Consider the following 27887-nt stretch of genomic DNA (forward strand, 5'->3'; position numbering starts at 1 on the left):
GCGCGGGGAGCACTTCCGGCGCCCCCTGCCCTCAGCGTGACCCCCGCCGCGCCGCCTGCCGCCCTGTCGCCATGGAGACGCCGTAGCTCAGCGGCAGGCGCGGCCGCCGGAACCGGCTGAGCGGCCTGGGCGCGGCGCGGGGAGCTCGCCTGCAGGTCAGCGGTGGGGCGCTGCGCGGCGGGGACGAGCTCCGGGTCCGGCGCCCGGCCAGGTAGGCGGCCCGGGCGGGTGGGTGCGAGCCGAGCCCCCGCGCGGAGTCGGGGAGGGGGCCCAGGTGCGCCCGCAGCGGAACGGGCCCGCCACCCACCCCCCGAGCTGCCGCGAGTCGTTCTCCGTCCCTCACCTGCCGCCACACCTGCCCCTCACCTCACCTGCTCCCGAGCCCCGCGGGAGGTGAAAGAGCTGGCCGCGCTCCTTGCCGGAGCTGCCGGCCTCTGGCCCGGCCTCGGTACCAGTCTGCGGAAGTTAGAACCACCTGTCAGTGGGCTCACGGCTGATATTTTGCAATGTTCTAGAAACGAGCTGGGGTAGATATGGATCAACCACCATTTGCCACGACTGTTCTTTTGAAACCTGAAACGGGCCCAGCTGCTTTGCTGCTGGCGGGCGCTCCCTCAGCTTCGCCTCTCTCCTCTTGGGGGTGAAATGACTGGCTGGGAGATCCCTTCCTTGTTCTGGAACACCCGCAGCTTCGTGGTGTGAGGGTAGGAGTTCCTCGCTTGGGAAATCCTGGCTCGCTGGATTGGGCCTGGGAGGCCCCTGAGCTGTGGGGACGGGGGTGCAGAACTGAGCGAAGGAAGGGGCCCCCTGCTGCCTTTGACACCTAGGTGATGGCGGGGCCACCTCCACTGTCTGCCCGCTCGTCCCCTGAGGGCACCGCAGAGAAGGGGATCCCTGCGGACCCTGTCCCCAGCCTTTCTCCTCGAGGTCGCCCCTCTCCTGTCATACACCGGAACTTGGCAGTCTTTGAGGATTTTCTGAATCTCCTTAAATGAAGCTCCCGTCCCAGGACGTCTGGATTCTATTCCTTTGTTTGCATAGCAAATAAAGAAACCCCAAAGCTTTGCCCCCTTCCCCTAGATATCTTGATTTCTCTTGTGAAATTGGATTTGAGGCAGGAAAATACGGAGAGAAAACTTGTAAATGCCAAGGTGAGCCCCGCATAGAGAGAGGGCTGCCGCCGCCCCACCCCCACGCAGGAGGAGCCTCGGGACTGAGGAGGTGGAGCCCCCCCCCCCCCCACCTGCAGCAGCTTCTGGGCCCTGGGCGCCTTCCCCGGCCCGGCCCGCAGAGCTGGGCACCTGCTAATATAGGCGGGGTGGAGGGATGGGGGGGGGGTTGGGGGGGGCTCAGTAGCACCAGGAGGTATTGGTGGAGAAAGCCACCCCAGTTCCGGGGGTTTCTGCCCAGTGGGGGACGGAGAGTGGACAGAAGGGGCGTGTGGGTTTATGAGAGAGGGTAGTGCTGCCATCTGGCTCTCCGTGGCCCCAAAAGCCTCTCGTGTCAACAACTTCTGATGTGCGACTCTTCCCAACGTGCTATTAGGACCCGATTTAGTTTTTGTTAGACTCTTATTTGATTGAGTGCCTACCATGTGGCAGGCACTTTGCTAAGCGCTGTTACATATTTATCCCACTTAATTTTTGCCGGGCATGAATAATAAGGTGGGACTTGATATCCCCTATCTTGTGGATGAGGAAGCAGGCTCAGAGAGCTGGACTGGGCTTGACCAGGAGCACACAGTCAGATACAGTGGGGCTGACTTTAAAAATACATCCGTTTGACCAGAGCTGCATTTGTGCGCTGTAGACACTTTTGCCTTGCTAGGACCCTTCTTCCATTAAAAATAATAATAGTTTTATAAAAAACCCTGTATTTTACAATTGTGTTGGTATAGAGACCAATATAATCCGGGCCGGATTAAAAATTAAAATATTTTCTTCAACACTAAATTTATTTTTCCTTCTAATTTTAGCAGAAATCATAACATTTTTTGTAGGTCCCTACAAGTATTTGGGAACCTTGGCACCAAGCCCGCTGTACCTAATGGAGAACTGGGCTTTGCTTTCTTACTTCAGGCTACTTGGGGCCCTGCCTGACAGCCCAACCTTCATTTTGCCTTCTCTTCCATCACATTCTAGGGCATTCTAGGGCAATTGAGTCTTCCCCTCCACCCCACTCAGATCTTAGAAAAGATCTAACCTCCGTCCCCAGTATAATTGTGTAACCCAATTAAAACCCTGCTGTGGCCAAGGAGGGCTGTAGCCCAGCCAGGCTGCGGCCAGGCCAGGCTGCCTGCTTCCAGGCTCTAGGACGTGGGCAGTGTCTGGTCCTCATAATGAGATTAGGCCTAGTGGCCTTTTAATGAAACCGCGGGCATGAGGAGAGTGATTTTCAGCACGTTCAACCCCTGCGGGTACCTCTCCTGTCCCTGTTTGATTGCATTAAGTGGAGTCTCACTGCAAGTGCGTGTGGGAGGGGAGGGGTGACTGTCTCAGCCCAAAGTTCCAGAAGCTACCAGAGCTGTCACCCCCATCTTGTGCTCTGCCAGGAAGGAGGGTGGCTGTGTAAGGGGCTCTGAGGGCTAGAAGAGCCTCCTCTGCTTCCAAAACTCTGGTCTGCCCGGCAGAGGAGACTTTTGGGTTGGAGAGTGGCAGCTTCAAGGCCCTTGACACTGCTGCCCACACTTCTGCTCTGGGAACAAAGGTGGCCCGGCGTTCTGGGGGGCTAACCCCGTTGGGAGGGAAGAGAGCGTTCTCACTGTCTGGTGTGGGAAACGAAGGGGCCTGATTCAAAGGTATTTGCTTGCTGGGGAGTGAATCTCTCAACTCCTTTCAAGGTTTGCACATGCAAAATGTGTTTGTGGATGGGTTGGATTCCAAGCAGAGTGGTGTTCCCTAGAAGCTAGGGAAGGAATCTGGATTTTCCACGCTTGGAACATTTTGACTACGGGGTCACCTGTAGGTAAGGCACAGACAGGCCTGCCTGAGGTGCTTAGTGTGAGCTTTCCTGCTTCCCTCATACTTGGGCTGAAATCACCTTCACGTTGGAAGGGGGAGTGAGGGACACGGCTTGGTCCTCCATGGTTCCGAAGGTCATCCTTTATCTATGACTTCCTCCTGGTTGTCGCATTACCCTTATGCCTAGTTCCCCAGGACAGATGGGGCTGGAGAGCTGCCTTGGGAGCAGTTGACATGCAGATCTCATGGAGCAGCTGGTTGTCCCTCCTGCCACCCCATCCCATCCTGCTTCCTTTTCTCCCAGGAGAGCTCACAGGGAACACCGGTGCTTGGTGCTGTGGTGGCCTTAAAGCGCCTTAGGAGCATGGTCTCCTGAGGGGTGAGGGGCACAGGAGGATTGGCATGGGACAGGGAGAGACCTCCTTGGAGCTCTGTTTCAAAAGCAACTTCTGGGGCGGCTGGGTGGCTCAGTCAGTTAAACGTCCGACTTCGGTTCAGGTCATGATCTTGCGGTTCGTGGGTTCGAGCCCCGCGTCGGGCTCTGTGCTGACAGCTGGCTCAGAGCCTGGAGCCTGCTTCGGATTCTGTGTCTCCTTCTCTCTGACCCTCCCCTGCTCATGCTGTCTCTCTCTCTCTCCCAGAAATAAATAAAACATTAAAAAAATTAAAAAAAAAAAAAGCAACTTCTTTGGCAAATGCCCATTCAGATCCTTGATTGGCTTCAGTATTTGGAGAGCATGAGAGCTCCACCCTAGCTTCTAGGCAAAGCCACCCCACCACCAGCCAGCCAGCTGTTCAGGGAGTGCCACATCGATGTATTAAAGTGGGGAAAACTGTCTTCTGTGTGTATAGTGGAAAGTGCTCTCTTCTTACCATAGCGGTATGGTGAAGGTTCCGTGAGGGAATGCTGAACACACAGTAGGGGCTTGCAGTCTGCTGCAAGGCCCCTGGTGTCCCCCCAACATGAGCAGACACCCCCACTCTGCCACGGTGGGTGCAAACAGCATCAGTGGTTTGCCTTCCCGAGGAGTTCAGGGTGGGACTCTACGGTGTAGGGTGGCAAAGCCGCCCGTTCGGTTACCTCGCTGCTCCAAAGTGTGATTTCTTTTCAGTGCCACCAGCCACTTCTCCAGTTTGCGTGGACACTGACTGACATCCTACAGTTTAACTCCATCGTGACACTGTCTACCTGGAGACAGCAGGTTAAGGGTTCAGGCCCACGAGACTGCCCCCACTTCAGAGGCCAGTCGCAAACCCAGTTTGGCATATGTGCTTCTGACCCACCTGCTGTAGATAAGAAGGTCCCATGGCCTTCTCATGTTCAGTTAATTTGCTAAAGCAGCTCATAGAGCTCAGAGAGACATTTCACTTATTAGGTTTATTACAAAAGGATGTGACTCAGGAACAGCCAGATCGAAGAGGTAGGTAGGGCGAGGTCCGGAAGGGTCCAGAGCACAGGAGCTTCCTTCCCCAGGGAACTAGGGTAGCGTCCTCCCCTGGAAGCTCCTTTTGAATTTTAATGGAGGCTTCGGCACAGAGACAGGGTTGATTAGATCATTGGCTATTGGTGATTGAACAAATCTGCTGCCCTCTCCCTCCCTAGAGGTTGAGGGGTAGAACCCAAAGGGCCAGTCTTCAATCATGTTGGTTCCCCTGGCAACTACCCCCCCCCCCCGCCCCAGGTTATCTAGGTGCTCATTAAAATAACAGAAGACAGAGTTAGGGCTTTCCTGGGAAATTTTAAGAGTTTTAGGAGTTTATGAGCTCCATCCAATATATATATTTAAAAATCTTTTTTCATATTTATTTTTTGAGAGCGAGAGAGATAGAGCATGAGGAGCACAGAGGAGGAGGCACAGAGAGAGAGGAAGACACAGAACCCAAGGCAGGCTCCAGGCTCCCAGCCGACAGCACAGAGCTGGACACGGGGCTCGAACCCATAGACTGTGAGATCAGGACCTGAGCTGAAGTCGGATGCTTAACTGATTAAGCCACCCAGGTGCCCCCATCCTACATATTTCTTATAAGTCACAACATCACAGCCCTGAAGAGAACCTTGCCTTGATTTCCATCTGCCTCCTTAGGAGACTGGCTGGGAGGGAAACATGCTGCCTCTGGCTTGCCAGGCCGCGGAGTAGCTCTGAGATCCAGAGGCCATGATCCCTTTGTGGCCCTGAACTCCCACTGCTGTCCTTGGTTATTCTGCTGGGCAGGGAGAGGGTGTGGCAGGTCTACCAGCAGCAGAGCACGTTCCTTCTGTTCTTCCTAATTTGGAGCTAATCAGATTCTGACTGTGCCCCGGGCTCTCTGGGGATAAATCTAATAAAGGCGGGGAGGACGGAGAACAAGTGACCCAAGGACAGCCTCTCTCTGTTCAGTAGATTTTTCCTGTTAGAGTTAAGGCAGGGGAATAGATCCCCAGGAGACCCAAGGAAGAGTAGGAAGCATTCCCTGCCTTGAGGAGCTCGCTCTGCACGTTAGCAGACAGGCACAGGTGAACTTCGCGGCAGGCAGACCTCCGACAGGGTGAGTGGGCTCCAGGCCAGCCTTGGGGATGCAGAGGAGGGGACAGAGAAGAAAGAAATGTCTCTTTCAGGTCGTGGGGCAGGTGGATGGAGGGGAGGGTGAGTGGTGGGGAGCCGGAAGACAGGTGCAGGGAGTGAGGTAGAGGGTGTTGTGAGAACCCGCGAAGCTGAGCTGAGTGGACTTGGTGGGAAGATGTGGGGCTGCAGGTGGAAACTGAGTTAGGATCATGTTTTATGAGTGTTGCCATTTCACCGGCAGGCAAGCGTTGGGCCCCATTTGCACAAGGTGGGGTGACATGAGTTGGGGAACTGGCCTTGTCCTTGTCCCTGGCCCATATGGCAGATTAGAAGGGGTACAGAGATCGGGGCAGAAGCTCCATGCTCTGGCTGGGATGTTGGCAATGAAGATGGCCAGGAGGGAAGTGATGGCGGGCGACCCTGGGGAGAACCCCGAGGATCGGTGGCCTGTCTGTGGAGGGTGTCAGCGCTGGGACAAGGAAGGCAGTCGCACTGACCACCTGTGAGGTCAGGAGAGGATTCGGTTATGAAGACAGTGGGCAGATGAATTGACTAGGGACGTGCGGAGGAGTTTGAAGTGTTTGTGGGTGTTGGTAGAGATGTATGGTGGGTAGCTGGAAATGGGGTTTGTATTTGGGGGAGAGCACAAAACTGGCCCTAGATGTGGGAGCTGCCTTGTGTAAAGGTCACAGATACAGACAAAGGCAAGAGTTTCAGAAATAAGGGTTCATTGTCTGCCATGGCTTCTGGAAACAGGTGTTCCCACCTGCCATGGGAGTGTGTTTGGAAGATCATTTGATAAAACATCAAAAACCTGAAAGAGAATACAGCCTTGCTGCAGGATTCCATTTCTCCACTTAGGAATTAATGAGACATGTGTGCGAAGATGATCACATAGTGTGGCTTATTCAGTGAAAAGCTGGAAGCTAGCTAAATGTTGAACAGCGAGGACTGGGACTTGGTTAAAGCGTGGAACTGCTGTACGGTGCAGTCCTGTGATGTCATTGAGACAATGGCGTCAGTGTATATTCATGGGCACGAAAAGATACACCGAATCTACGATTAAGTTAAAAAAGCAGGTTAGAAATTGGTATGATTCTGTTTTTATAAAAGAATGTATATGTTTCTAGAAAAAAGGGATGTAAGGACACACATGAAAATGCTGATTACTTGTAAATTTTTTCCTTTTCATGTTAATCTGTATCTTACTGTGGGAAGTATGTATTAGTAATACTCTCTACTGCCGCCAACATTTTTTAATTGTGAAGTTGCCAAAATTTGTCAGTTGTGGCAGAGAGACCTAGGGGTAAAAAGACCTCCCCAATTACTGGTAGAAGACCAGGCTGACTGGACACTAGTTCTTGAGTTGTATAGGGTGGAGGGAGAGCACGCGCTGGGTGTTAGAGGAAGACCCAGAACCTGTTAGGCCATGTCTCTGCCCATCTGTCGTTCTCTGAAATGTTTCCACTGCTGCCTAGAAAGCCCGGGACACTGGGGGCATGGGACCCCGCAGCACCGAGGCAGGCGGAGGGACGAGGCCATCCTTGTTCATCACCAGCCTTGTGCCCTGGCTGCCTCTCCTGCCTGGGCGTGTGGGCCAGGCCTGGGCTCTGGGTCTGGAGAACCATCGGATTCAGGGGGAAGAGCTGGCACGAAGGCCATCCTGACCCCCGGGGAGGCTAGCATGGGGATGCACTTGGCAGAGGAGCCAGGAACCGTACTCAACACACACATACACACACACACACACACACACACAGATACACACATGCACGCACACATACACAGTCCCCTGAGCAAGGCTTTCCCAAGCCTCCTGGAACTGCCATTTTCTTATCTGGGGCATGGGGACAGTAACTGCCTGCTTTACTGTCCCATACAGGATGGTTGTGAGTTACATGATGTGTATCAAACACCCCATGGGCTCTGAATGCCAAGGTGCTACTCCCTGTCCTGAGCGGGGCTGGGGGTGGGGTGGGGTGGGGTGCGGACCCACACTGCCCTGAGCGTGGGGGAGGAAGCTGTGGCAGGTGTGCAGGCTGTGTGGCTCCTCCTGTTCCCCACAGTCGTCATTGTCAGGCAAAGTGGGGTCAGAGCAAGGGGGTGGCTGCAGGGGCTGCGCCCAGGCCCCTGGACAGGGCAGAGTTCCTCCTCCTCTAGGCCACATGGGGCCACATGCTGGGTCCATGGGTGCAGGGAAGTAGGCTTTCTCGTTCTCTCTGGATGTATTTGTGACCCATCTGGAGAATAAACTGTGACTAACTGTACCTTCAAGGGATTTTCTGAACCTCCACTGTGAGCCCCACCTGAGAAAAGCCAGGGTCTTGGGAAACAGAATGCAAGGCACCGACGTGGCCCACCCTGCTCCCACCAGAATTTGGAGGACCTTCTGCGCCCTCACTGCATCTCATGGCCAGGTGCTGGCCTGTCTGTCTCTGGGGGAAGTGGGGCACTTCTGCTGAGCTGCACTTGAGACTCAGGATGGAGGGCACTGCTTTAACACAGGGGCCGGGAGAGGGGGGTGGAGGGGGGTAGTGGGCATCGGGAGGCAGGGGAGGAAGCCTCTACGGTCGGTGGGCGGCTCTGAGCTTTGCTATCTTCCCTCCAGCAGCTGCCTCAGCATGGAGAGCCCTGCCGGAGTGGCGGCCACCCCCAGGGCGCTGCCTTACTACGTGGCTTTCTCCCAGCTGCTGGGCCTGACTGCGGTGGCCACGACTGGAGCCTGGCTCGGTCTGTACAGGGGTGGCATCGCCTGGGAGGGTGACCTGCAGTTTAATGTGCATCCCCTCTGCATGGTCATAGGCCTGATCTTCCTACAGGGAGCCGGTAAGTCCCGCCCTTGCTCCTGGAACTGCTCTTGAGAGGGGCGGTTTGCAGGAACCCTCTCATCCCTGGGGTCTCCTACACTTAGACACATCTAAGATTCTAGAAAAAGACAGGAAGGAAGCTGGCTTGGGGCCTGGGAGCACCAGGCATCCAAATCCAGGGGCCTGAGGTTTGTGGAGCATCCAAGGATGTGCATGCTGCTTAGAGCAGGCAGCCCAGGGTCTGGGCTGCGAGCTGAGGCTGGCTTCTGCAGGGGTGGTTTGAAATTGGAAGAAAGAGGGTGAGTGTGTGAGTGTGAGTGTGTGAGTGTGTGTCGGGGGAATGTTGGCCTTGGCAGAGACACAACTCCTCCCTGGGGTAGGAGTAAGGCTGTGCTTGGCCCCCAAGCTGCCTTTTGTGTGGCCTTGTCTGGTAACAAGCAAGCTGGGTCTGTATCTGTTTGACCCATTCTTCCTAGAGCTGGTCCTGGTGACAGCCACTCCCCAGCAGCAGATCCCTAAGAGGCATTCCCTGTGCCACCTGGCCCCGTCTGGCTCAGCCCGATGAGGGGTTAGCTTGGGAATCGGGTTCCCCACCTAGGGAGCTTGCCTGTGAAAGGTAGTGAGTATCTGCTCAGGTTTGACACTGGACTATCTGAGGATCATCAGAGCCAAGAGGCAAACTCAGAAGCTTGGTGACACCTCAGTGTGACCGCATGATGAAATTAGAACACAGCCCGGAGCACACAGCACACTTGATAAGAAAGTGGTGGTGGCAGGGATGTTAGGGCACACTCACCCGCGGGACCCCCGCCGGGCCCCATGGAGCCCAATTTCTGTCCCATGGCCTGTGGCCGGGGTGCCTTGCCAAGCCCTGATGCAGATCACCTCTGCCAGCCCCGCTGTCTCCTCGCTGCCCGTGGCAGGCGGGCCTGACGTTCCCTTTCTCACTCCCCGTAAGCCCTGCTGGTTTACCGCGTCTTCAGGAATGAGACCAAACGCACAACCAAAGTCCTGCACGGACTGCTGCACGTCTTCGCGTTCATCATCGCCCTGGTGGGTGAGTTCCTGGGCACGGCTTCCCCTTTCCCTCACCTCTGCTTCTCACCTGGGGAGGTAGCTGCTTGACACCTCTGGTCTCCACTGCAGTTCTGTTTTGGTTCCTTCCCCCTCCCCCCTCCCCCGAAGGCATCCTCAGCTGGGACACTGGGTGCTGGCAGCCCTCGAGCTGGGACCAGATCCCAGAAGTCCCGGCTAGTTGGGCTTCCCTTGGGTCACCTCACCCGCTTCCCTCCCCATGAGCCCTGTCCTCACACGGCCCCTCCTTCCGGCCCAGGCCTGGTGGCGGTGTTCGACTACCACAGGGGGAAGGGCTACGCTGACCTGTACAGCCTGCACAGCTGGTGTGGCATCCTCACGTTTGTTCTCTACTTTGTGCAGGTGGGTGGTTCAGCGCCACGGGGGATGGGCGAGGGGAGGGCGTGGACGAGGCCACGGCAGGGCTCCATGTGCCACACAAGGGCCCACTGTCCCGCGCGTGTGCCTGAAAGTGAAGGAGGTGCTTTAGCACAGTTGGATGCTGCTTTCAGATCCTGAAATGGGTACGAAAGCCAGGATCTCCCAGGCGAGGGTGCCTGAGACCCAGGCTGCCTTCCGGCTGACACGGCACATGTGTTTGGTCACCGGCCTGGGCTTCCAAGTGCACGAGCACGATGATCTGAGATAGGCCTCGAGCGCCAGGGCCAGGACCTTTCCCATAAGTGTACTGCTTCCCCCGCCCCTGCTCTTGAGATGAAGAAAGCCACGTGGGTGGATGGAGGGCTTCCTACACTGTGTGTGGATGCAGCCTGTCTGGGGCGTCGAGTCCTTGGGCTGCTCAGACCGATGGCTGGCCCGGTCTCCGGCACCACCTTGCCTTGCCTTTCCTTGTAGTGGCTTGTGGGCTTTAGCTTCTTCCTGTTCCCTGGAGCTTCGTTTTCTCTGCGGAGCCGCTACCGCCCGCAGCACATCTTCTTTGGCGCCACCATCTTCCTCCTCGCTGTGGGCACAGCCCTGCTGGGCCTGAAGGAGGCGCTGCTGTTTAAACTTGGGTGAGTGTCCCGTGCCACCATGGCCTTTGGAGATGGACCTCTGCCTTCTGAGCCAGCTCTGTGAGGAGTTAGCGAAGCAGTGGTCTTCCTCTCCGGGTGGGGGACGGATAGGGCTGGGACTGGAAGACCGTGCCGGCTTTCTGGCCTGGGTATGAATGGCATTCGGGCCTGACGGTGACCCCTCGGGTGGCTTTTCCCTTCCATCCAAACCCTGCAGGGCCAAGTACAGCACGTTTGAGCCTGAGGGCGTCCTGGGCAACATGCTGGGCTTGCTGCTGGCCGGCTTTGGCGTGACTGTGCTCTACATCTTGACCCGCACGGACTGGAGGCGGCCACCCCAGGCCGAGGAACAAGCTCTCTCCATGGACTTCAAGACGCTGACCGAGGGCGACAGCCCCGGCTCCCAGTGACGGCCTGCCCTTGTCCACGGGGAGGGCCTGGCTGTCCCGGGGGGTTCTGCCAGGCGTCTGTGGCGCGCCCTGCCGAGGCCGTCTTCGGGATCGGCGGCTCCTGGGGAGGGCTTGGCGGTGTGGGTAGGGACCGTGGGGGCAGCATTCCCCTTGGAGTGCTGGTTCCTGGGGTTCAGGGCTTGGCCGCCTCTGCTTTCTTCTCCTCGCTGCTGCTTTAGAGTCTTGTTAGTCACGCACAGATCCCTGCCCCTGTTGTCACTGTCACCCCCTCAAATCAAGAAGCTTCGGGTAGGATTTCGGGTGGTCAGTCCTGGTCACAAAGGCACAGATCCCTAAAGGAGATGCAGAGTGGCTCTCCCCTTGAGACAGCGGATGCTGGGCCGAGTCCAGTGGCTGCAAAGAGCACAAAGCTGTGGGAGAAACTGGGGCTTAGTGACAGGCCTGGCAAGGCCAAGACTTGCTTTGTGTAACACTGAATTCAAACCAGGAGTCTCGCTAGTCTGAATAACACGGTGGTGTGAATGGGCCCAGTCTTTGGCAGCGGAGCAAGTGATATTATGTGTAAACTATGTTGGTGTTCGGAGCAGGGTTCCCCAGGAGAGGGGAGGGACCGGCCCCTGGGAAGCTCTGGAGAAGTGGCTTCGGCCCAGCTGCGCTCTTGGCCTCCCCTTTCTTCGGTCCTCAGCCCCAAGACGCTGTGCTGGGAGAGGGAGAGAGCGCAGGACCGAGACAAACTGTACTTGGCGGCCGACAGAAGAGGAAGCCCCCCCCCCCCCCCCCGTTGGCGGGCTGGCCACTCCCTGCAGGGGCCCCCGGTGTCCCTGCCTTCACAGGCTGGCTTAGGTGCTGCTCTGGCTCTGACCTGAGGCCGAGGGCACAAATCTTTTTTTTTTTTCTTTTAAAACAAAAAACTGCCCTGTTGACCTCTTCCCCCTTCAGCGGGGAAGGCTGGGCCACCTGCTTCTGTCCAGGAGGAAAGCCTCATCCCCTTACCTGGGCCTGTCTTTGCAGGAGGTTGGGATGGAGTTGGAATCCGGTTAATCCCCCCCAGCTGCATAAGTGTGTTATGCTGCCGCCTGAGTCACTCTTTGGCTTCAGTCTGGCAGTAACGTGATTAGAGCATTGACCTTGTGTTTCCTGGACTTGGCGAATGCTCTCTTCTTGTTTTCCTCATTTTCTGGGCTTTGAGGAACATGACACAGTTTGAAACAGACACAGCTTACTTCAGTGAAGAAATGAATGAGATTTCTAAACTGACTATTGTTCCAAAGACGGTTGCCTTCTTCTCTCCGAACCGCTGCCTTAGAGAAAGGCGCTGGCCTCCTCTGATGCTCAGATTTCTCATGCTCAACTTTGCCACGGGCCCTGCCTCTGGCGACGCAAGTTCTCCAAGCAGGTGCCTGCGGGTCTGGCGCCCTCCCATCAGGGCTGCCCAGCAACCCCCCCCCCCCCCCACCGCCAGCCTCTCCCCACATCCCCACCTCCACTGCAGCTTGTCAGGGGCGGGGTGCGGTGTTCGCCTGCCTACACCGCATGGCTCTACCAGGTCTACCAGGCAGGGGCTCCGTCGGTTCTTTCATCACCTGGCTGGTATTTACATGTGGAGAAACTCCCGCTTGGACAAACTACCAAAGTACAACTGTGTGTATCTCTCCCGCCAGAACGCCACCCAGAGAAACAGAACCTTAGTTCTGTTAAAATCTGTAAACTGGTCTGTCTGCCAAAGTGTATGTTGGATGATTAAGGAGACCCCCCCCGAAAGCTGATCCGTTGTGGTTTATTTACCTTTGCCTGTGGCCAGTCGTCTGTGAAGTACAATGCAGTGTTGGTGCAACCGATGATTCAATAAACGTCTACAGCAGATCTCTGGCCTGTTCTCCTCATTCACCCTGGCAGGAAAGGGGCCAGTGCTTTTAGCAGCATCAGATACAGGAAAGTTAGTTCTACCAGGCTCGACAGAAACTGAACATCCCCCCGCTGGGCACAGAAGGTAACGTGATTCGTGATCTCTGTCCTGGCTCTGAAACGGCCCAGGGGCTATTCAGTCTCTGGACCCAGAGCGAGAGGCTCTTCCTGGTTAGAGAAACCCTTTTCCCAGCCCAGAGACAGTGGCCTGGAGGGTGGAGCGTGGTAAGGGCCTCGGCAAGAAGTTTTCCCTAGTATTCGCTCAACTTTTTACCTTTTAAAAGAGATGTCTCTTTATTCTGTAAGGAGGGGAGCAAAACTTTGAGAACGAGCCAAGCCGGGCATTCCACTTGAGAGCTGTTCCTAAGGCTCAGGCAGGAGGTGTATGTATGAAGTCGGGCTGGATCTCACGGGGACCATCACCTAAAACAAAACACTATTTAAAGGGACCCTGCAGCAAACCCCTTGAGATGTAATCCTTGGGGAACAGAAGTCCTTCCTAACATTTACTTTATTTTCTATGTTCTCCAGAGGTCTTTGCTTTCTGCATCTGTAGAATTTTTCTCCTGAATCGAGGCTTCTGTGTGAAACTTCATTTGCTTAAAAGCTTGCAAAGCATGTGGCATGATGCATGTTACAAGCTGATGGCTCAGTTAGGATCATGGCTGGCTCTCAGCGTGTGGAGAGAATCAGCTGGCCTGTTTGTAAGCCTCTCACTTCTGGCTCTTGTGCTCATCCCCGGATCAAGGGTCTCTGTGTTAATGAGTATTCAAATGATCCCAGACATGAAGGTCATGCCTCTCCCCAGACATGCCTCTCCTCTCCACCTCCTCAGGAGTCCCTCGCCTTACTGGGTCTGGAACCCCCTGAGTCCCAATGTTTTCAGACCAAGCAGGTGGCTGCTTCCAGAGTCCTCTCCTCTCCTCTCTGAAGGCAACTCTGGCATCTAGGCTGGTGTGACTTCGCACCCGGAGTTTTCCTGCTTCCCCGGCCCTGTTTGGGGGAAATGGATGTGGTTACACAACAGGGATGTTTGTTCAGCACAATGTGGTGTCTAGAGGAAGCGGTCTCTTCCCTCGCTTGTGCCTGCAGTAGACAGAGAGGTACCAGCCGGGCAGGGAGCCCGCAGCCTCTCCATTTACATCGCTGCCACCTAGCTCCCTAGACAGTGAGGATGGGAAAGTCTGGCCACATTTCTGAAGAGAAGATGAAGCCCCGGAAGCAGCTTTGCCCGTGTTACCCTCGGGGACTCTAGCTGGGGCTGTCCCCTCACCTTGGACGTGCAGCCTCAGGACGCAATGGCTCTCACTGCAGCCGGCTTCAGGCAGCGAGACAGGGGTGCAGCCTCAGATACTAAAGTGCAAAAAGAAGAGCTCGGTGCTCCCTTGGTTTGGCTGGCGAGAAACTCAGCGAAGAGAAAGCCTCTCTCTCAGTGGGCACTGCAAGCCTTCGCAGAGAGGCCCTTAGCCACAGTGTTCTCGAGTGCCTGCAGTGCTGTCCCAACTCTGAGGACATGCTCAGTCACTTGGCTGAGTGAATACGAGCCCAAAGGAGTGACTTTGCTTGTCCTACAAGAGACCAACCAAATCATCAGGAATGTGGCCTCTGTCTTAACCTGCCAAAGTCGTGTCCCAGGAGAGGCCCCCTCGGCACTGCAGGCCCCAGCGAGGGGAAGCCCAGGTCAGCCCCCTGGACAGGTATCGTTCTGTAAGCAGAAAGCACCACAACACCGTGTTTTTCCAAGTGTTACCCTTTATAAATAAGTACATTTGCTTTCATACATACAGTTCATTGTACGGATGGCGATCTGTACACATGGGCAGGAGAATGCATTCATTTACCTTTTCACATCTACCTCACACAGCTCACATGTACAGACAATACAACTGCTCAAGCAAGTACAGCAAAGGAAAATGTCTTTCCTTATACACAGGGGGCTAGATGCCTCTGTGGGGCGCGGGACATCCCCACTGCACGAGTTCACAACCGTGTGGTGTTCAATATATCGGGAGAGAGAACAAACATGCATTGGATAATATACTGTACAGAGAAAGTCCTTTACATCGGAGTCATAGAAAACCTAAAGGAAAACTAAGTGCATTAAAGCTTTTTCCAGCAAGTGTCTTGAAAGGACAGCAAAGAGGAGGAAGAATCAAAATCATATTAGTACAAATCACTCTTTAATTGTAGACTGTACATGTCTGTACTAATTAAAATCATCTTGGATTTGGAGGAGACAGAACAGAGACGGAGATGCTGCGCTAGATGGAAAGGAGGCCATGCCTGAGAACGGCACCTGCCCTGAGCCTGATGAGGAACTGGCCCCACTCAGCAGGAATCAGCCAAAGGAAAAAACAAAAACAAAAATAAACTAGAACAGGAAGTGTAACTTACAGGATTTCCAAAATAACCTGTGAATGGAGGAGAGATCTGGAGCCGGCTTTTCTATCTTTTTTTCCCAGTAAGCTGGTACACAATAAGGCAGGTACATTCAAGTACTGAATTTTCCAGAATGAACTCTCTGTCTGGTCCTGGGGACAGAAGGGATTGAGTTGAGTCCCCCCTAACCAGGTGTTCTGGTTAGCGATTAGGCAAAAGAAAAACCCAGCCCGTAAGTGCTACACAAACAAAGCAGCTAGCTCCTTCCTGTCTGCAGAGTAGGTCTGTCTGAAAAACAAGAGTGGATGCTGGCCTGCATCTATATGCATTCAGCTAAAACCTGACAGGTCAGCTTAGTGGAGATTATCAGAGTCAGCAGGAAGAAGTGAGATATGGTATGGGTGAGGAAACATGAAAGTAACACTTGATTTTTGGTGTCCAATTACGCATTCATTTGGTACTAACTTTCAAAGCTCTGACCGTGGCCATCATGTGGCCACAAGCATCTCAGGGTGGTTCAGCAGCTGTGAGGCATTGGACACCGAAATGCAGGTTACCAACACTTCAGCCCTTGAGTGGTCTGTGTTATAAAAGGAGTTGATGAAGACCCAGTGATTATTCAAGTAGCTCTGCACAGTGGCTCCACCATTCGCAGTGTGCTTGTGTCCAGGCCCCCAGCCAGCCACCTTTTCTTGGGAGCAGCCAGAGCTGAGTTCAAGGCATTGCATGGTGAAGGTTTCCATGACACGTCTTTGTAGGTAGCTCTTACCCCTAAGCCCTTTTTGTTCATTGTTGTTAAGTCATGGTAGATGGTCAGTCTGGAATTCCTAGAGGAAAAGGAGAAAAAGCCACACCTCCCAATGTGCGCGCAACGGGGGGCGGCACCGGCCTTGGTGTGGAAGCAGCAGCAGGCTGCCTTTGCAAGTTGGCTTCGTGAGAAGTGGGCAGCCCAAGGACAGACAGACAGGGTGGGTGGGAGAGGCTGGGACAGGGAGGGGACACCGTGCCCCCTGGGGAGCCTGTTCCATTTTGTGGCAAAGATTCAGTGGGCAACTGGTTTTGTCCAAGGCATTTCTGCAGTAGAAAAATAACTATTTTTTGAATCAAACCACCCAACTGTGACGTCTCTGGAGTTGTAAAAGTTGGAGGCCAAGAGGAACTGAGAGGGGAGCACATGCGGCCTAAAGGAGTCTTCTTCACACCCACCCAGCCACCAGAGCAAGGGAGGTCTAGTCCACATTCTCCGGGCCTCTGCCTGGCTGAAGGTCCAAAGCAGGTAGTGTTCAGAGAGCTTATCTTGCCACATCTGGCACAGATGCGTGAAGAGCCCTCTCCAGGCCTTTGTCCCCTCCTTCCTGAACCCTCTGGGCCTGCTCGTTGCCCTGGAAGCGGCCCCTCCAGAGGACACGCTGCCGGCCTTTGCCACCAGACGAGCCTGGTGCAGAGCCACAGTGACACCTAGTGGTAGCATATGGTTGAAGCAAGGTGACGTCCACAGAACCCACCGTATATGACTAAAATCTAAGGAAAATACTTATGGATATTAAATTAGATACTGGTTAATTTTTCTATTGGGTACATCTCTGGAATATAAAAATACCAATATTTAGATAGGGGTTCATAAACTACTATACAATATAAGGACTGCGAATACCTTTCTCTAGGCTGTTCTGTTTACAATAATTTAGGAAAAGTGTTTAATAATCCAGGCTTAACTAAATTAGCAAACTTGTATCTCTGGACAACGACCTGGGGTGCTGTACATGATTCTAATTAGTGGCATTTTCCTGAGCCTTCAAGTTTAAGTTAAACACATCTAGAAAGAGGGGCACGTGGGGGAGGAACAAGAAGGGTTTGTGCTCTATTAACTTGGGGCTTTAATAGTGCACGTCTGCGACCCGGACAAGACACAACAGCAGATACAAAATGGCCTCCATTTTGTCCATGCCAAATTCTCATGTTACACAGGTTTTCCCTTTACTTTGTAAATAAACATTAATTTTTAATTGTTAATTGTGTGCCTTACTGATCCAGTAAATAAAGTAACCATGTCTCAGGAGTCCCTAAGAAAATTGCTGGAAAAGCACTTTAAAATCACTGCAAATATGTTTTGTATTTAAAAATTCTTAATCCTTTTGATGCTTATATACAACAGTTATTTCTTGTGCTATAAATGTTGTGATCCACTGCTTGATTTCTTTCCTCTTTTTCCTTTTTTTCCCCCCTTGAAAGATACACTAAAAGAGCGGTTCTCCTATTTTCTAATGAAGACATTACGCACACTTAAATATCCAGTATTTATCAGAGTTACAAATTCAAACAGTAAAGTGCACCCATTTATAGACATGATGTGATGGAAACCCATTAGTGCAAGAATTCTGGGTGAACGAAACGTACAATTTGGCGAGAAACCTAGAGGCTGAAGTTTGTTACCACTGTCTCCATTTCAGGGTGATGTGAATCGGGTGAGTGGAACTTACCAGTTTCATCTGAAAAACTTCCCCCACCGGAAGCCAGACATTGACTCAGCGAGTGCTGCCAGGGGAGAGGGCGTCTCTGAGATACAGTACTAGGATCACCCCATGGCAGTGAAGTAGCGCAACAGGGCATGGGCAGTCGGCTGAACAAGGAAAAACGGTCTCCTGCCCCCAGTCAGGTCCGGTCGGCATTTTCTAGTCAAACTCAGCTGGCGCCTGGTAGTGATATTCACTCCCTCGTACAATGGCTAAAAAAAGAATTGCATTTTGACTGTTTTAAGTGTTTTGCCCAATAAGGCATAGACCCTAAATCTCCGGTTTGTCCAGGAAAGCCGAGAGAGACCCTGGGGACCAGCGGCGTCAGTGGCATGTCTGGGAAATGCAGAACCTGCTTGCTCACCTAGACTGCTGAGCGCAGGTGGTGTGTGTGGCATTCCAGACATGCAGGGGCACTTTCCTGACACAGGCATTTTTCAGAATGTAGCAGCAGCTCCTCAGTGAGAGGTGGGGAGGAAGGGATGAGATGCAAAGGGCCCCACAGGGCTGAGACTTGGACAAAGCGGGAGCTGGGTTCCCGGCTGCAGGCTGATGCTACAGCTGTACACTTCACCTTCTAGATGGGGGAGAGAGGGAGACGGGAAGGGAAGGGATAAGACACTGGCGCCCACCCTGGTCTGAGTAGGAGACAGTCCTGGACATGAGAGTGTGGAAAGAATCTGGGTATTGAGCTGGCCCCGAGACAAGTCCCGGCCTGTTTCAGGTTTAGGGGGCCGAGGGGTCCATCTATTTGGCAGAACCTAAAATGGTAGAGAAATGTTTCTGATCTCAGCTTCATGCTCCCCACATCTTAGTGATACTTTCAGAGGACACTTACTATGACAGACAGGTCTGGTCACATCTGGATTTTTATTTAGGAAACTGCCCTTCCTGTAGCCCTTTACTCACAAGAGCATAATGATTCCTAGTAACAGAGAACTGATTTCTCTGTTGTTCAGCTTCTTAAGTTCTAAGAGCTGATGCCAGTCAGTACCAGGCCTGTGCTAAGGCTTTGGTTTCAGTGTTCTTGCTGTCCATCTTGTGCTGGCCTCAGTCACGCAAAGGACAGGTCAGCAAACGACCTCAAGACACAGAAGAAGTGCGGAGGGTGACTGGATCAGAGGACCTGCTGTCTATCTCATGTGCCCCCACCCAGGGCTGAAAGGGGTCTGTCTGCTCCCTGAAACACTTTGCTGTGCCTGGTTTGCAAAGATCGCTCCCCAAACACACCTACCTAGAGAAAGAAATGAAGAAACAATTCCTAGAGTAAATAGATAGTGAAAGTATAGATCTTGAAACGGAATCAGATGACACCTGGCATGTGGCGCAACGGTCCTGCGTGCAAACTCCAAGAATAAAGTCTTACAGCCCCAAGAGAATTCAATTTACTTCTCAAAGAACCAATTTCTTGACTGTTCCATGTGGGTTTAAAAGGAAGAGGGCCAGCAGAACACGATGTGGCTTTAGATGACGACCCAACAGGACTACTGTACCAAACTTTGGGAAGAGTTTGCTTTTGTGAGATATGAGGCTCAGTGATGTACCAGGACCGAAAAAGTAGACTTCTCCGAGACAAGAGATTTTCTATAGCCTTTGAGAATACAGAACGGTTTTTCTTCTTCTCTCTTTCTATATATTTATGTATCCCCCCCCCACCATGGAAAATCAATAGCTTTTCATAGTCAATTATTGGCTAAAAACTTAAAGAATAACTCTCAGTGGATTATTTAAACATATCCATGACTCTCATCCAATTTGCTTGGCTGAGTGAAACATTTAAAGGGCTGGTTGTTCTCTAAATATTCATAAAACGCTTCTTGGAAAATCAATATAGTGACATTTCAAATAATTATATTGGGTTTTTTTCCTTCTAATTTAATAGACCTGTTTCTTCTCTTTCTCCTTGATCCTTTTGCCCCAGTAGGAAGACCAGCAATAATCTAAATGAACACTCTAGACCTGATGGCTGGCAGTCCAGGGGAGGACACCATGGCACAAGAATGCACTGGGGTTGGCTATTTGGATAACACTGGATAAGAATGCAAAGGCAAAGGGGCGTCATACTCTTTCTAAAGTTCCTAGAAGAAAACGAACAAGAAGAACATCTTATTTTTGTAAAAAAGGAGAAAGACATTTACACAACAAGAACATCAGTGAAAGCGATTGTCTCCTGGAAAAAGCTGACCAGTGTGTCTGATCTCCCTGGGTTAAAGCACACGGCACAACAATCTCCTCGCTGGCATCGGAAGAGAGGGAGAGAGCATGTGGCTGGGGCACAGACGAGAGAAACCGAAGTCCTGGCTCACCGGAGGCCAGCTTCCCAGTTGGCTGCATGCAAAGGACTCCAGCACGTGGGCCGCCACCTCTAAACACCACACAGAAACTGCATGAGAAATTAAGCCAGAGAACTACCTCAGATGTGGAAACCAAGCCTGAAGATGTGCAGTGAAAACATATGGGTCTCACTCCAACAAACGTCTTTTAAACATTAGACTCCACAAATGGTCTCTTTGGTTTGATAGGGGACGTCTGCCCTTGTCGAGAGTCCCGGGACAGCTGCCGGTACAGGTTGTCCTGATATGCCTGAGCCACAGGGAGGGTCCGCGCCACCTTCACATCGGGGTATGAGGAGGCCTGGCCGACTCTCTCCAGGAGGTCTCCGCGGGACCCGTTAGCCAGCATCCCATGGGGGCTGTAATAATCGTCCTCCAGCAAGTGGCCATTCTGTGCATTGTTGGTTTTGTTATAAAAGGCAATGTTGCTGATGGATGATGGTGGACTGAAGGACTCGGGCTGAGGCAGGTTGCCTGGAGACGTGGGACTGAGAACGGTATCCACGGATGACACGGCCCAGGTCCGATTCTGCTGGTGAAGGTGGGGGTACTGTTGAGTCCGGGCTGTTTTATCTATGATCCCCATGAATGGTGTGGTCCTGGATCGGGTGGGCTCACTGGGGTAACCTCCCTGAGTGGGAGACACTGGTGACAGCTCGTCACATGACCTATCATACGCCGGTTTTAGTGGGATCTCCATTTGTTGAATCGAGGCAGATGGCCGGAAGGTAGGAGTGAGGTTGGACGCTGATGAGATACTATTGCTAGATGGAGAGAAGCGGAGGCCTACGCTTTGGGAGTGCAGCAGTGGCCTGGGAGTGGGTGGGTGGGGTTTGATTTCATTAGGGTTGACACTAACAGGTCTTCTGATTAAATGCGACACGTCAGGGGAACCTAGTTGGCTGGAGGAGCGCTCCAGATCTAGTTTGGAGTGACAGACTGGGTAATAGGATGCAGACTGGCTACGGCCAATCTGTGGTGTCTGGCTGTATCTCATGCCACCTCGATATGCTGAGGAAGGTCGCTGTGGAAGGTCTTCTTTGGTCAACCCTCCATGCTGACAGATGGCCCCTGCACTCAGGCTGGCCTGGACGTGCTGTACAGGCCTCCCGTCCCCTACAATCCCCCCAATGGACCCTTGATAAACCAACCGGCTCTGACTTACTCCCATGTCTCCTTGTGAAGACTGGTATTTACTAGCCATCGAGTGGGCTACTTGGCCATAGGCCCCTGTGGAGAGGACAGTGCTTGAATGAACCGCCGAGCTGGGCTGGTTGCTTCTCACAATCTGGGCCTTGGCAGGCTGTAGCCTGAGCCCTTGCTGGGGAACAGCTACAGGAAGCTGAGGCATCTGATAGGGCCGCTGGGCCATTTTGGACAGTGGAGATTTCGGTCTGCCAGGAAGCTGACTAACATTTGTTTCTTGCTGATAGCGCACGGGAGAGCCTGACTGGGATCTATAGATGCTCATGCTCTCAGCTGGAGGGCTGGCCCGATACTGAGGGCCTCTACGGAGGGGGGACGGAGGAGGGCTTGGATACTCCTTGCCCGGCCCTCCCACGGGAGGGGGGCTAAAGCGGTAAGACCCGCTCTGGTGGGCTGGGGATGTGTGTGGTGGGCTGGGCCTGTAATGAGAGTTCTGGTGAGTTGGAGAAAGAGCGGGTGAGGTGGACTGATAGCTCTGTCTGGTGGGAGAGCCTACAGAACTACTGGAACGGAAGTCAAAGACCTGATGCGAGCCGAGCGGGGAGCTGGAGATGTAGGCTGAGTCCCGATGGGCTGGGGAGGAGGGCGGGCTCTGGATTATCGGGAGCCCCTGACTGGGCCGAGCCTCCGTCTGGAGGCCAATAGAGACATTTTCAACATCCTGTTCCAGGTACTCCTCCTCGAACATATCCTGTACAGAGTATACATCTTCGTGCTGGGCTTCGGCTTCCGTTTCTTCTGGTAGCGGCGGCTGAGGCGGCTGCTGAGGCGGCGGCGGCGGCGGCTGCATCTGTCGGCACTCCTCCTCCACCCGCAGCAGGAGCCTCTGGATCTCACGGTTGTTTGGACAGAGCTTGATGGCCTCGTTCAGATCCTCTAAGGCTGCTGCAAACTGTCTGCTTGACAAAATGTAAACACAGGAACTGGGGTTATTCTGAATCAACGGGAATCATCAAGAGCTGAGACCACGGTCGCTATTTTAGAGAACTTGGGTGGCATCTGTGGGAGTCGGGGAAGGGGGGGGGGCTGGTTTTGTTTGATTTGTAAGGAAGGAAACAGGTAGGCTGTCATTCTGGAAGAGTCCAGAATGCTTCCTTAGCCTGTTTAGCCTCCATCTTCCTTCTGGCCTCTCTGGGATTAGGAGAGAAATGGCCCCATTTCATCAGTCCAGCCAGGCCCTTCAGGAAGATTCTCTTAGTGCCCAAATGCACACCAGGCAGTATATGAGAGTTGGGTGGGGTTGTCATTTACAGGGTCACTGTCAATTAGCTTAGCAACAAAACAGTTAACTACGATATTTAAAAATCTTGCTGATCCAGCATAATTTTTTCTTCATATTCTTGATATTTTGGCTCCGAATTTCAGGCCTGTTCTGTCCTAGGCAAGAAGCCTGTCCTCCGCCCTTTCCTTCCCCTTGCTCCACAGCACTGTGGCTTCTCTGTTCTGCTACATCAGAGCTGGGCAGGTGTGGCGCTTGCTGACTAGGCAACTCGGATTCTAATTACAGATGAGGACAAGAACTCTCAGACATATTCCCATCCTCTCTATTAAGATCGCCCAGGAAAGGGGCAACTGGCCTTGTGGGGAAGGGATTATCTGGGGAAAAAGAGAATTTGACAGTCAAGCTTCTGTAAGGACTCTGTTACCCCAGCTAGTTAAGACTAATATTTCTGCCACCATCATTGTTAGCCTTAACCTGGATTTGGTTTTTCAAGGACCATACCCCCCTGGCCACAACACTGACCCTGGAGCAGTTCTTTCCCAGGCCGTGTTAAGGAGAAGGGTAGGGAGGGCACTGGGCAGGAGGCATCGAGGACAGTGCTGAGGTATCCAAAGATCAGTGATGGCAGGTTCTAGGTCTTTCTGGAGCCTTTCTTGCCCATTGGCTAAGCCACAGCAGATGGACACAAGGAATGGAGTTTCTCATGGGCCCCCTCAATCCTGGCAGCAAGGACCTCCTGTCTCCGTAAGTGTGTGGTGTGCTAGTGGTGGGGATTTAGGTGAGGAGGAGGTCTGATGCCACCAGGCTTGAGGAGAGTCCCAGAAGGAAGACTAAATAACCCAGGGACTCCTCAGATGCCTCCAGGAAAAGAAAGAGGAGCCTCCGGTATAAGTGACCCATCCTACTTCTGTAAAAGGGCCAGGAGGATGTTCTGCTTATGTGGTCTCTTCTTAAGTCACCAGCGTCTCTTTATGCTATCTGCTTTAGGGCTTAAAAAGTGACTGAGATATGGCAGAGGCTTCTTGGAAGAAGGTGTCATTGTCCAACAATGCAAAGGCATTTTTCTCCCAGAGTGTAATGTTCGAGAGCTCCACAGCCCTGAAGACTTGCCAGTCTTAAGCAGAGCTCTGTGCTATGGGCCGTCCCCAACGCTTGGCCCTAAAAGTCCTCAGGGTTAGACACATTTGGGTACGTAGGTCCCAGGATGGCCTACATTGCCTGGGCCAGATTTTCAGAAAAGAGACCTCTTGCTTTTCACCCTCTCTCTCTCTCCTCACCTGCTGCTGCGTTTGGCCCTTGCTCTCGCATAGTAAGCTTCATAAGATTTCGGTTTCAGCTCCAAGGCCTTAGTAGCAAATTCCTCCGCCATTCCAAAATCCTGTCATTACAATAGGTGTGCAAATGAGTCATTGAAGAGATATGAAAAAATCGACAATTTGGGAATAAAACAGATTACAGGTACATTTGTTTGACATTTATGGATGGAACAGGTGGGATTCTCAACATGCCTGGCATGGCTCTAGCCACGTGGCCCAGACTGGGAGTTCCTTCCGCTTTTGCCCTGTGTGGCCCTGCGACAGCTCCCGGGGAATTAATCTGCCTGGAAGCATTAACATACTCTTAGTCTGCCTTCTTTTCTGCTTTTCTAACGAAGTTCTTTCTAGCCCAGAAGCCAGAGGTTAACCCAGTGAAGCTCCTGAAGTTGGAAATCGGAACTCTTGTTACACACGTTGTGTGCAAGGCAAACACATCCACATCCATGTAGCTCACACAGGCCTCATCCCGCCCTCGGCCTCCTGACAGGTGAGTGAGCTCCAGCAGGACAAGGCGTGCGTAAAGGAGAGCTGCACTGGCCGGGCAGCCCAGACAGGGCAGGGGCCCCAGACGGACTTGGGGTCAGGCCTCCGGTCCAGCCCGGCGGCCCTCAGAGGGTGTGCTGTGTGTTCCCATCCATGCCTACTCTGCAGGTGTGAGTCCCTGCGATGCCACATTTGAAAGCCCCGGACGCGGTTTCCAGCACATGGCAGAGGCTCGGTAACTGGTTAGCTTCCTTTCTATTTCGCAGAGGCTTCTATGGCCTTTCCTTCTCTGAACTGGTTCCTTTCTTACGAAGCATTTAAAACAACACTAAAAAAATAAGAGAGGGCCCAGGCGATGACAGGGGTCTGTGCTGTCACTTCATCTCTTGATCACTGAGGCTCCCTAAGGAGCGTGGTCCCATCTGTCCCCCTAGGAGAACCCTGGCAACAGGCACCTGGAGAACAGAGCTGTGGGATTAAAGACAGCCTTCCATATGAAGCTAAAGGGAGAGTTCTTTCTCTTCTTTCAATGTCAGAGCCTTACTATAGCACTGATCTCTGGTGACACGCGTGTTCCTGAGGCAGAACACGGGCCTGGGGCACAGGTAGAAATTAAGCAGAAAAAGCGACGAGCCATCTCTGACTGAGAGGACAGACCTCAGGTGCTTGGTACAGTGCTGGTCATGGGAGGCGGCTGTTAACTGTTTCTGAGCAAGTGTGGAGCTCTCTAGCGAGGAAGTATTCTGTCCTGTGCGAGTCACCTATCGCTACTGTTTCCAACCTTACCCTTTTCTTTCGGACAAGCATCATTTCTGGCAGGACTTGGATTGCTTCCAGGGGACAGATTCTTTGTTAGGCAAAAGAGAAGGCGGCGGGCTGGCGGCAGCTCCTAGCTTGGTCTCATTCCCACAGGCTGCTGCCACGGGGGACCTTGGGTGCCGCTGGTCTGGTTATGTTTCACAGAATGGCCTCACTGCCTTCCCGTGGGGCACCCCTTCCCACAGGAACCGCTACCACTCTCCTCAGCACCTGGGGCAACTCTGCCTCCTCGGGCCATAACTGCATCCTCTGAGACACGTGTGGCTACGAGGCTCTTCTCGTTGCCAGGGTCTCGTTGCCAGGGTCTAGACGGAGGATGTGAAGGTCGTGCACACATACAACCTCCCTGGGACTGCCAGCAGACCTCCTGTCCCTGCGGCTGAAATCTCACTTCTGCACAGCTGAGCTCTCTAGCATCAGCATTCCCATTTGGCGTGGGTGGCTTTTAGCTCCCGAGGTAACTGTGAGACCTCAGGCGGGGGGTGGGGGGGGGTGCTTGGAGACTGCGGACACGATCTCAGCTACTCCCAGTCTCTGAGAGAGGGTGCTTGGCCCGGGAGCATCTGCGTGTCATGGGAGCAGTGGCTGAGGGCCTCAGGGACTGTGTGCACACGGCAGGCGAGAAGGACCAAGGACTAGGTGGCAGATAACGGAGGGCCAGGAAGAGTTCTGACTCCGTCTGTGGCAAGAACGGACATGGCATGCTGCAGTAACAAGATGAAGAGAGGAGGGAAAAGTTCAAGACTAGCCTTCGAAATAAACCTTCAAGTCCATGGTCCTGTGCCCTCTTTCCAGCCCTGCCTTAAGTGACTGGGAGTCTATGAGAAAGGAAGGGAGTGACTAAAATTCAGATCTTATCACAGCTGGAATTCTAGTGACCACTGCTCTCACATTTTCCCAAAGACCAGAAAACTGACTTGGGGGTAGGAGATAATGATGATGGTATTCCAATCACTTTCAGTGGGAACTAAAAATTCAGAAAGCTACTAAAGTGCCCACAGCATTAACTTTTTTATCGTTTCAGATACGGATTGTACTCAGACTTGATTTCTTTCAAATTGCAAATGTCAGTGCTCTGTGAAGGACAACCAAGTTCCAAATGGGGCAGAGAACGATTTCAGGGGCCTGGTAAGAGCCAGCGAGTGACACGGGCTGTCGACTTCCAGGGCTGGAGAAAGCAGCTGGGAGGAGAGGGACTTACGTTCATTTTCCTGCGACATCGAGAGAGGTTGAGGAGGAGAGACACCTTTAGTTCCCGGAAGGTTTTCAAGTCCTCACCAAACCCTTCTCTAGGGAATTTCTTCAGAGCGTACTGGTAGCGCTGGGCAGCTTCCTTTACTTTACCTTTCTAATGGGAGTACAAGACAGCAAAACACATAGTTGGTCTGCTGAGCAGCTGAGGAGGTGTGGCCCACTCCCTTCCTCCTCTCCGCATGGAGTACTAAGTTAGCCCTCCCGAACACCAGCTTAGCAGGTGGGTCTGGCCCTGGTGGTGAGAGCAGGAAACTCACCCCACAGGAAGGGTAAGATTGAAGGGGATACCCAAGACCCAAGCCAGAGAACCAACACCTGGTCTCTCCAGCTTCCCAGCCGGATTCCCAGGAGATGGACCTTGCTCATTTCAAAGGAGCTTTTCCTTGACTTGATCTCCTTGGGACACACATCACTCCCTAGACTCAACCACTCCAGAGTTATTACTACTTCTTTACTTTTGGCCTGCCTGGAAAGTTCTTTTCCTGTCTGATGTTCTATCTTGCCAGTCCCCTAGAAGAGGTCATTCTCTTCCTCACCAGAAGGTGGGAGCTAAAACGGTCTAGCTGTTGCTTCCCTAATCTCAATGAATAAATAGTATCAGTCAGTTTTCCCCTATTTTTAAAAAAGGCTTAGGGCAGGGCAGTGGTAGAGAAGTTTAGAATGTGATCTGTCTGTGCAGGAGGGATTTTCTATTATGAAGTAAATCTATGACCAGCTTAGGGATCCAGTCACAGGGGCCTTAAACTTTTCTTACATTTTGTACCTGAAAATCTATCGGCTGAGCTCAAAATGATGCACGAGGCATCTCCCATTCATTCAGCTGACCTTAATCTACTCCATTCTTTCTGTACAGCTGCAACTCCACCAGGTATCCTGATCTTTTGATTTTCTCTGCAGCACATTTCATTAAGGAGAGATCTGGAGTCGGCCAAGGCACAATTCCAGGTGGGGACAGCAGTAGCTCTGCCTATCTTCATTAGGAGGTAGGGCTCTTTGTTTCAGAGTATCAGAAGTCATATTATAACCAGGGCTTAGATTCTTGAGAGCACTGCTGTCCCGAAGTCCTAGAGTAATGAGACCCTTCTTGGACATCATGTGAAATCCTGGTTGGGTCAGGACTCAAGTTTCCTAGAAGCCTGAGAGTCCTAGATTATTCTGACTTTAACACAAAGGGTCCTCAGGAAATACAACCCTGCCCCCAGGAACTCTGTACGTTCCTTACACAGGGATGGGTGGGAGCCCCTACAGCACGGGGCTCAAACAACCCCGAGATCAAGAGTCGTGTGCTCTTCCGACTGAGCCAGCTAGGCGCCCCTGACATGTAATGTCCTTATGGGACGTCCTAGAGGCCGCAGGAGTGAGCCCCCATTAGAATTATGGGGACTTCAGCTTGAACTGTGAGTACAATATAACTCCATACTTTTTTTGTTGTCATTCAGTGAGTGACTTTAAGCAAATCTTATAATTGCTATTTGTCTTGATTTCCGTATCTTACTCAGGGATGCTGACCGGCCATTATTCACCACAGAATTTTAAAAATCTGTGTATATATTAAATATCAAAGCAAAGATCAATGCCTCTTTCCCACAGAGTACTATGTATCTATATTACATAATCTGACCTGTCCCATGAGCTTTCAGCAGATTCCGT

General features: G+C 52.7%; 2 protein-coding genes across 8 annotated transcripts in view; one reads left to right on the forward strand and one right to left on the reverse strand.

Moving 5' to 3' along the window:
* Positions 1 to 78: 78 nt before the first annotated feature.
* LOC120234178 (cytochrome b561) lies at positions 79 to 12670 on the forward strand. 3 transcript variants are annotated; one of them, XM_039235899.1, is made up of 6 exons: positions 79 to 155; positions 8112 to 8329; positions 9269 to 9367; positions 9644 to 9747; positions 10240 to 10397; positions 10615 to 12670. In XM_039235899.1, the coding sequence occupies exons 2-6, from the start codon at positions 8125 to 8127 to the stop codon at positions 10805 to 10807; spliced, it is 759 nt and encodes a 252-aa protein (XP_039091830.1). In that variant the 5' UTR covers positions 79 to 155; positions 8112 to 8124; the 3' UTR covers positions 10808 to 12670. The 3 variants fall into 3 exon arrangements, with proteins under 3 accessions (XP_039091830.1, XP_039091831.1, XP_039091829.1); XM_039235900.1 differs by having other exon boundaries at positions 122 to 155; positions 8115 to 8329; XM_039235898.1 differs by having other exon boundaries at positions 151 to 211.
* A 1774-nt stretch (positions 12671 to 14444) lies between these two features.
* The window catches only part of TANC2 (tetratricopeptide repeat, ankyrin repeat and coiled-coil containing 2), a 374283-nt gene continuing 360840 nt past the window's right edge, over positions 14445 to 27887 (reverse strand). For all 5 annotated transcript variants that reach the window (XM_039235906.1, XM_039235904.1, XM_039235903.1 and 2 more), the window contains 3 exons: positions 26185 to 26331; positions 23643 to 23743; positions 14445 to 22039 (listed from right to left, as the gene is read on the reverse strand). In XM_039235906.1, coding sequence (XP_039091837.1) covers positions 20086 to 22039; positions 23643 to 23743; positions 26185 to 26331 — 2202 coding nt within the window. In that variant the 3' untranslated portion in view covers positions 14445 to 20085. The remainder of the gene's footprint in view (positions 22040 to 23642; positions 23744 to 26184; positions 26332 to 27887) is intronic.

This window comes from Hyaena hyaena, unplaced genomic scaffold, assembly GCF_003009895.1.
Source record: "Hyaena hyaena isolate Hyena2069 unplaced genomic scaffold, ASM300989v1 scaffold_104, whole genome shotgun sequence".
NCBI classification, from domain to species: Eukaryota; Metazoa; Chordata; class Mammalia; order Carnivora; family Hyaenidae; genus Hyaena; species Hyaena hyaena.

Coding starts and splice junctions, on each gene's coding strand:
- LOC120234178 (XM_039235899.1), top strand. CDS start 8,125: ATGGAGAGCCCTGCCGGAGTGGCGGCCACCCCCAGGGCGCTGCCTTAC. Junction 9,368..9,643: donor GTTCATCATCGCCCTGGTGG/GTGAGTTCCTGG, acceptor CTTCCGGCCCAG/GCCTGGTGGCGGTGTTCGAC. Junction 9,748..10,239: donor TTGTTCTCTACTTTGTGCAG/GTGGGTGGTTCA, acceptor CTTTCCTTGTAG/TGGCTTGTGGGCTTTAGCTT.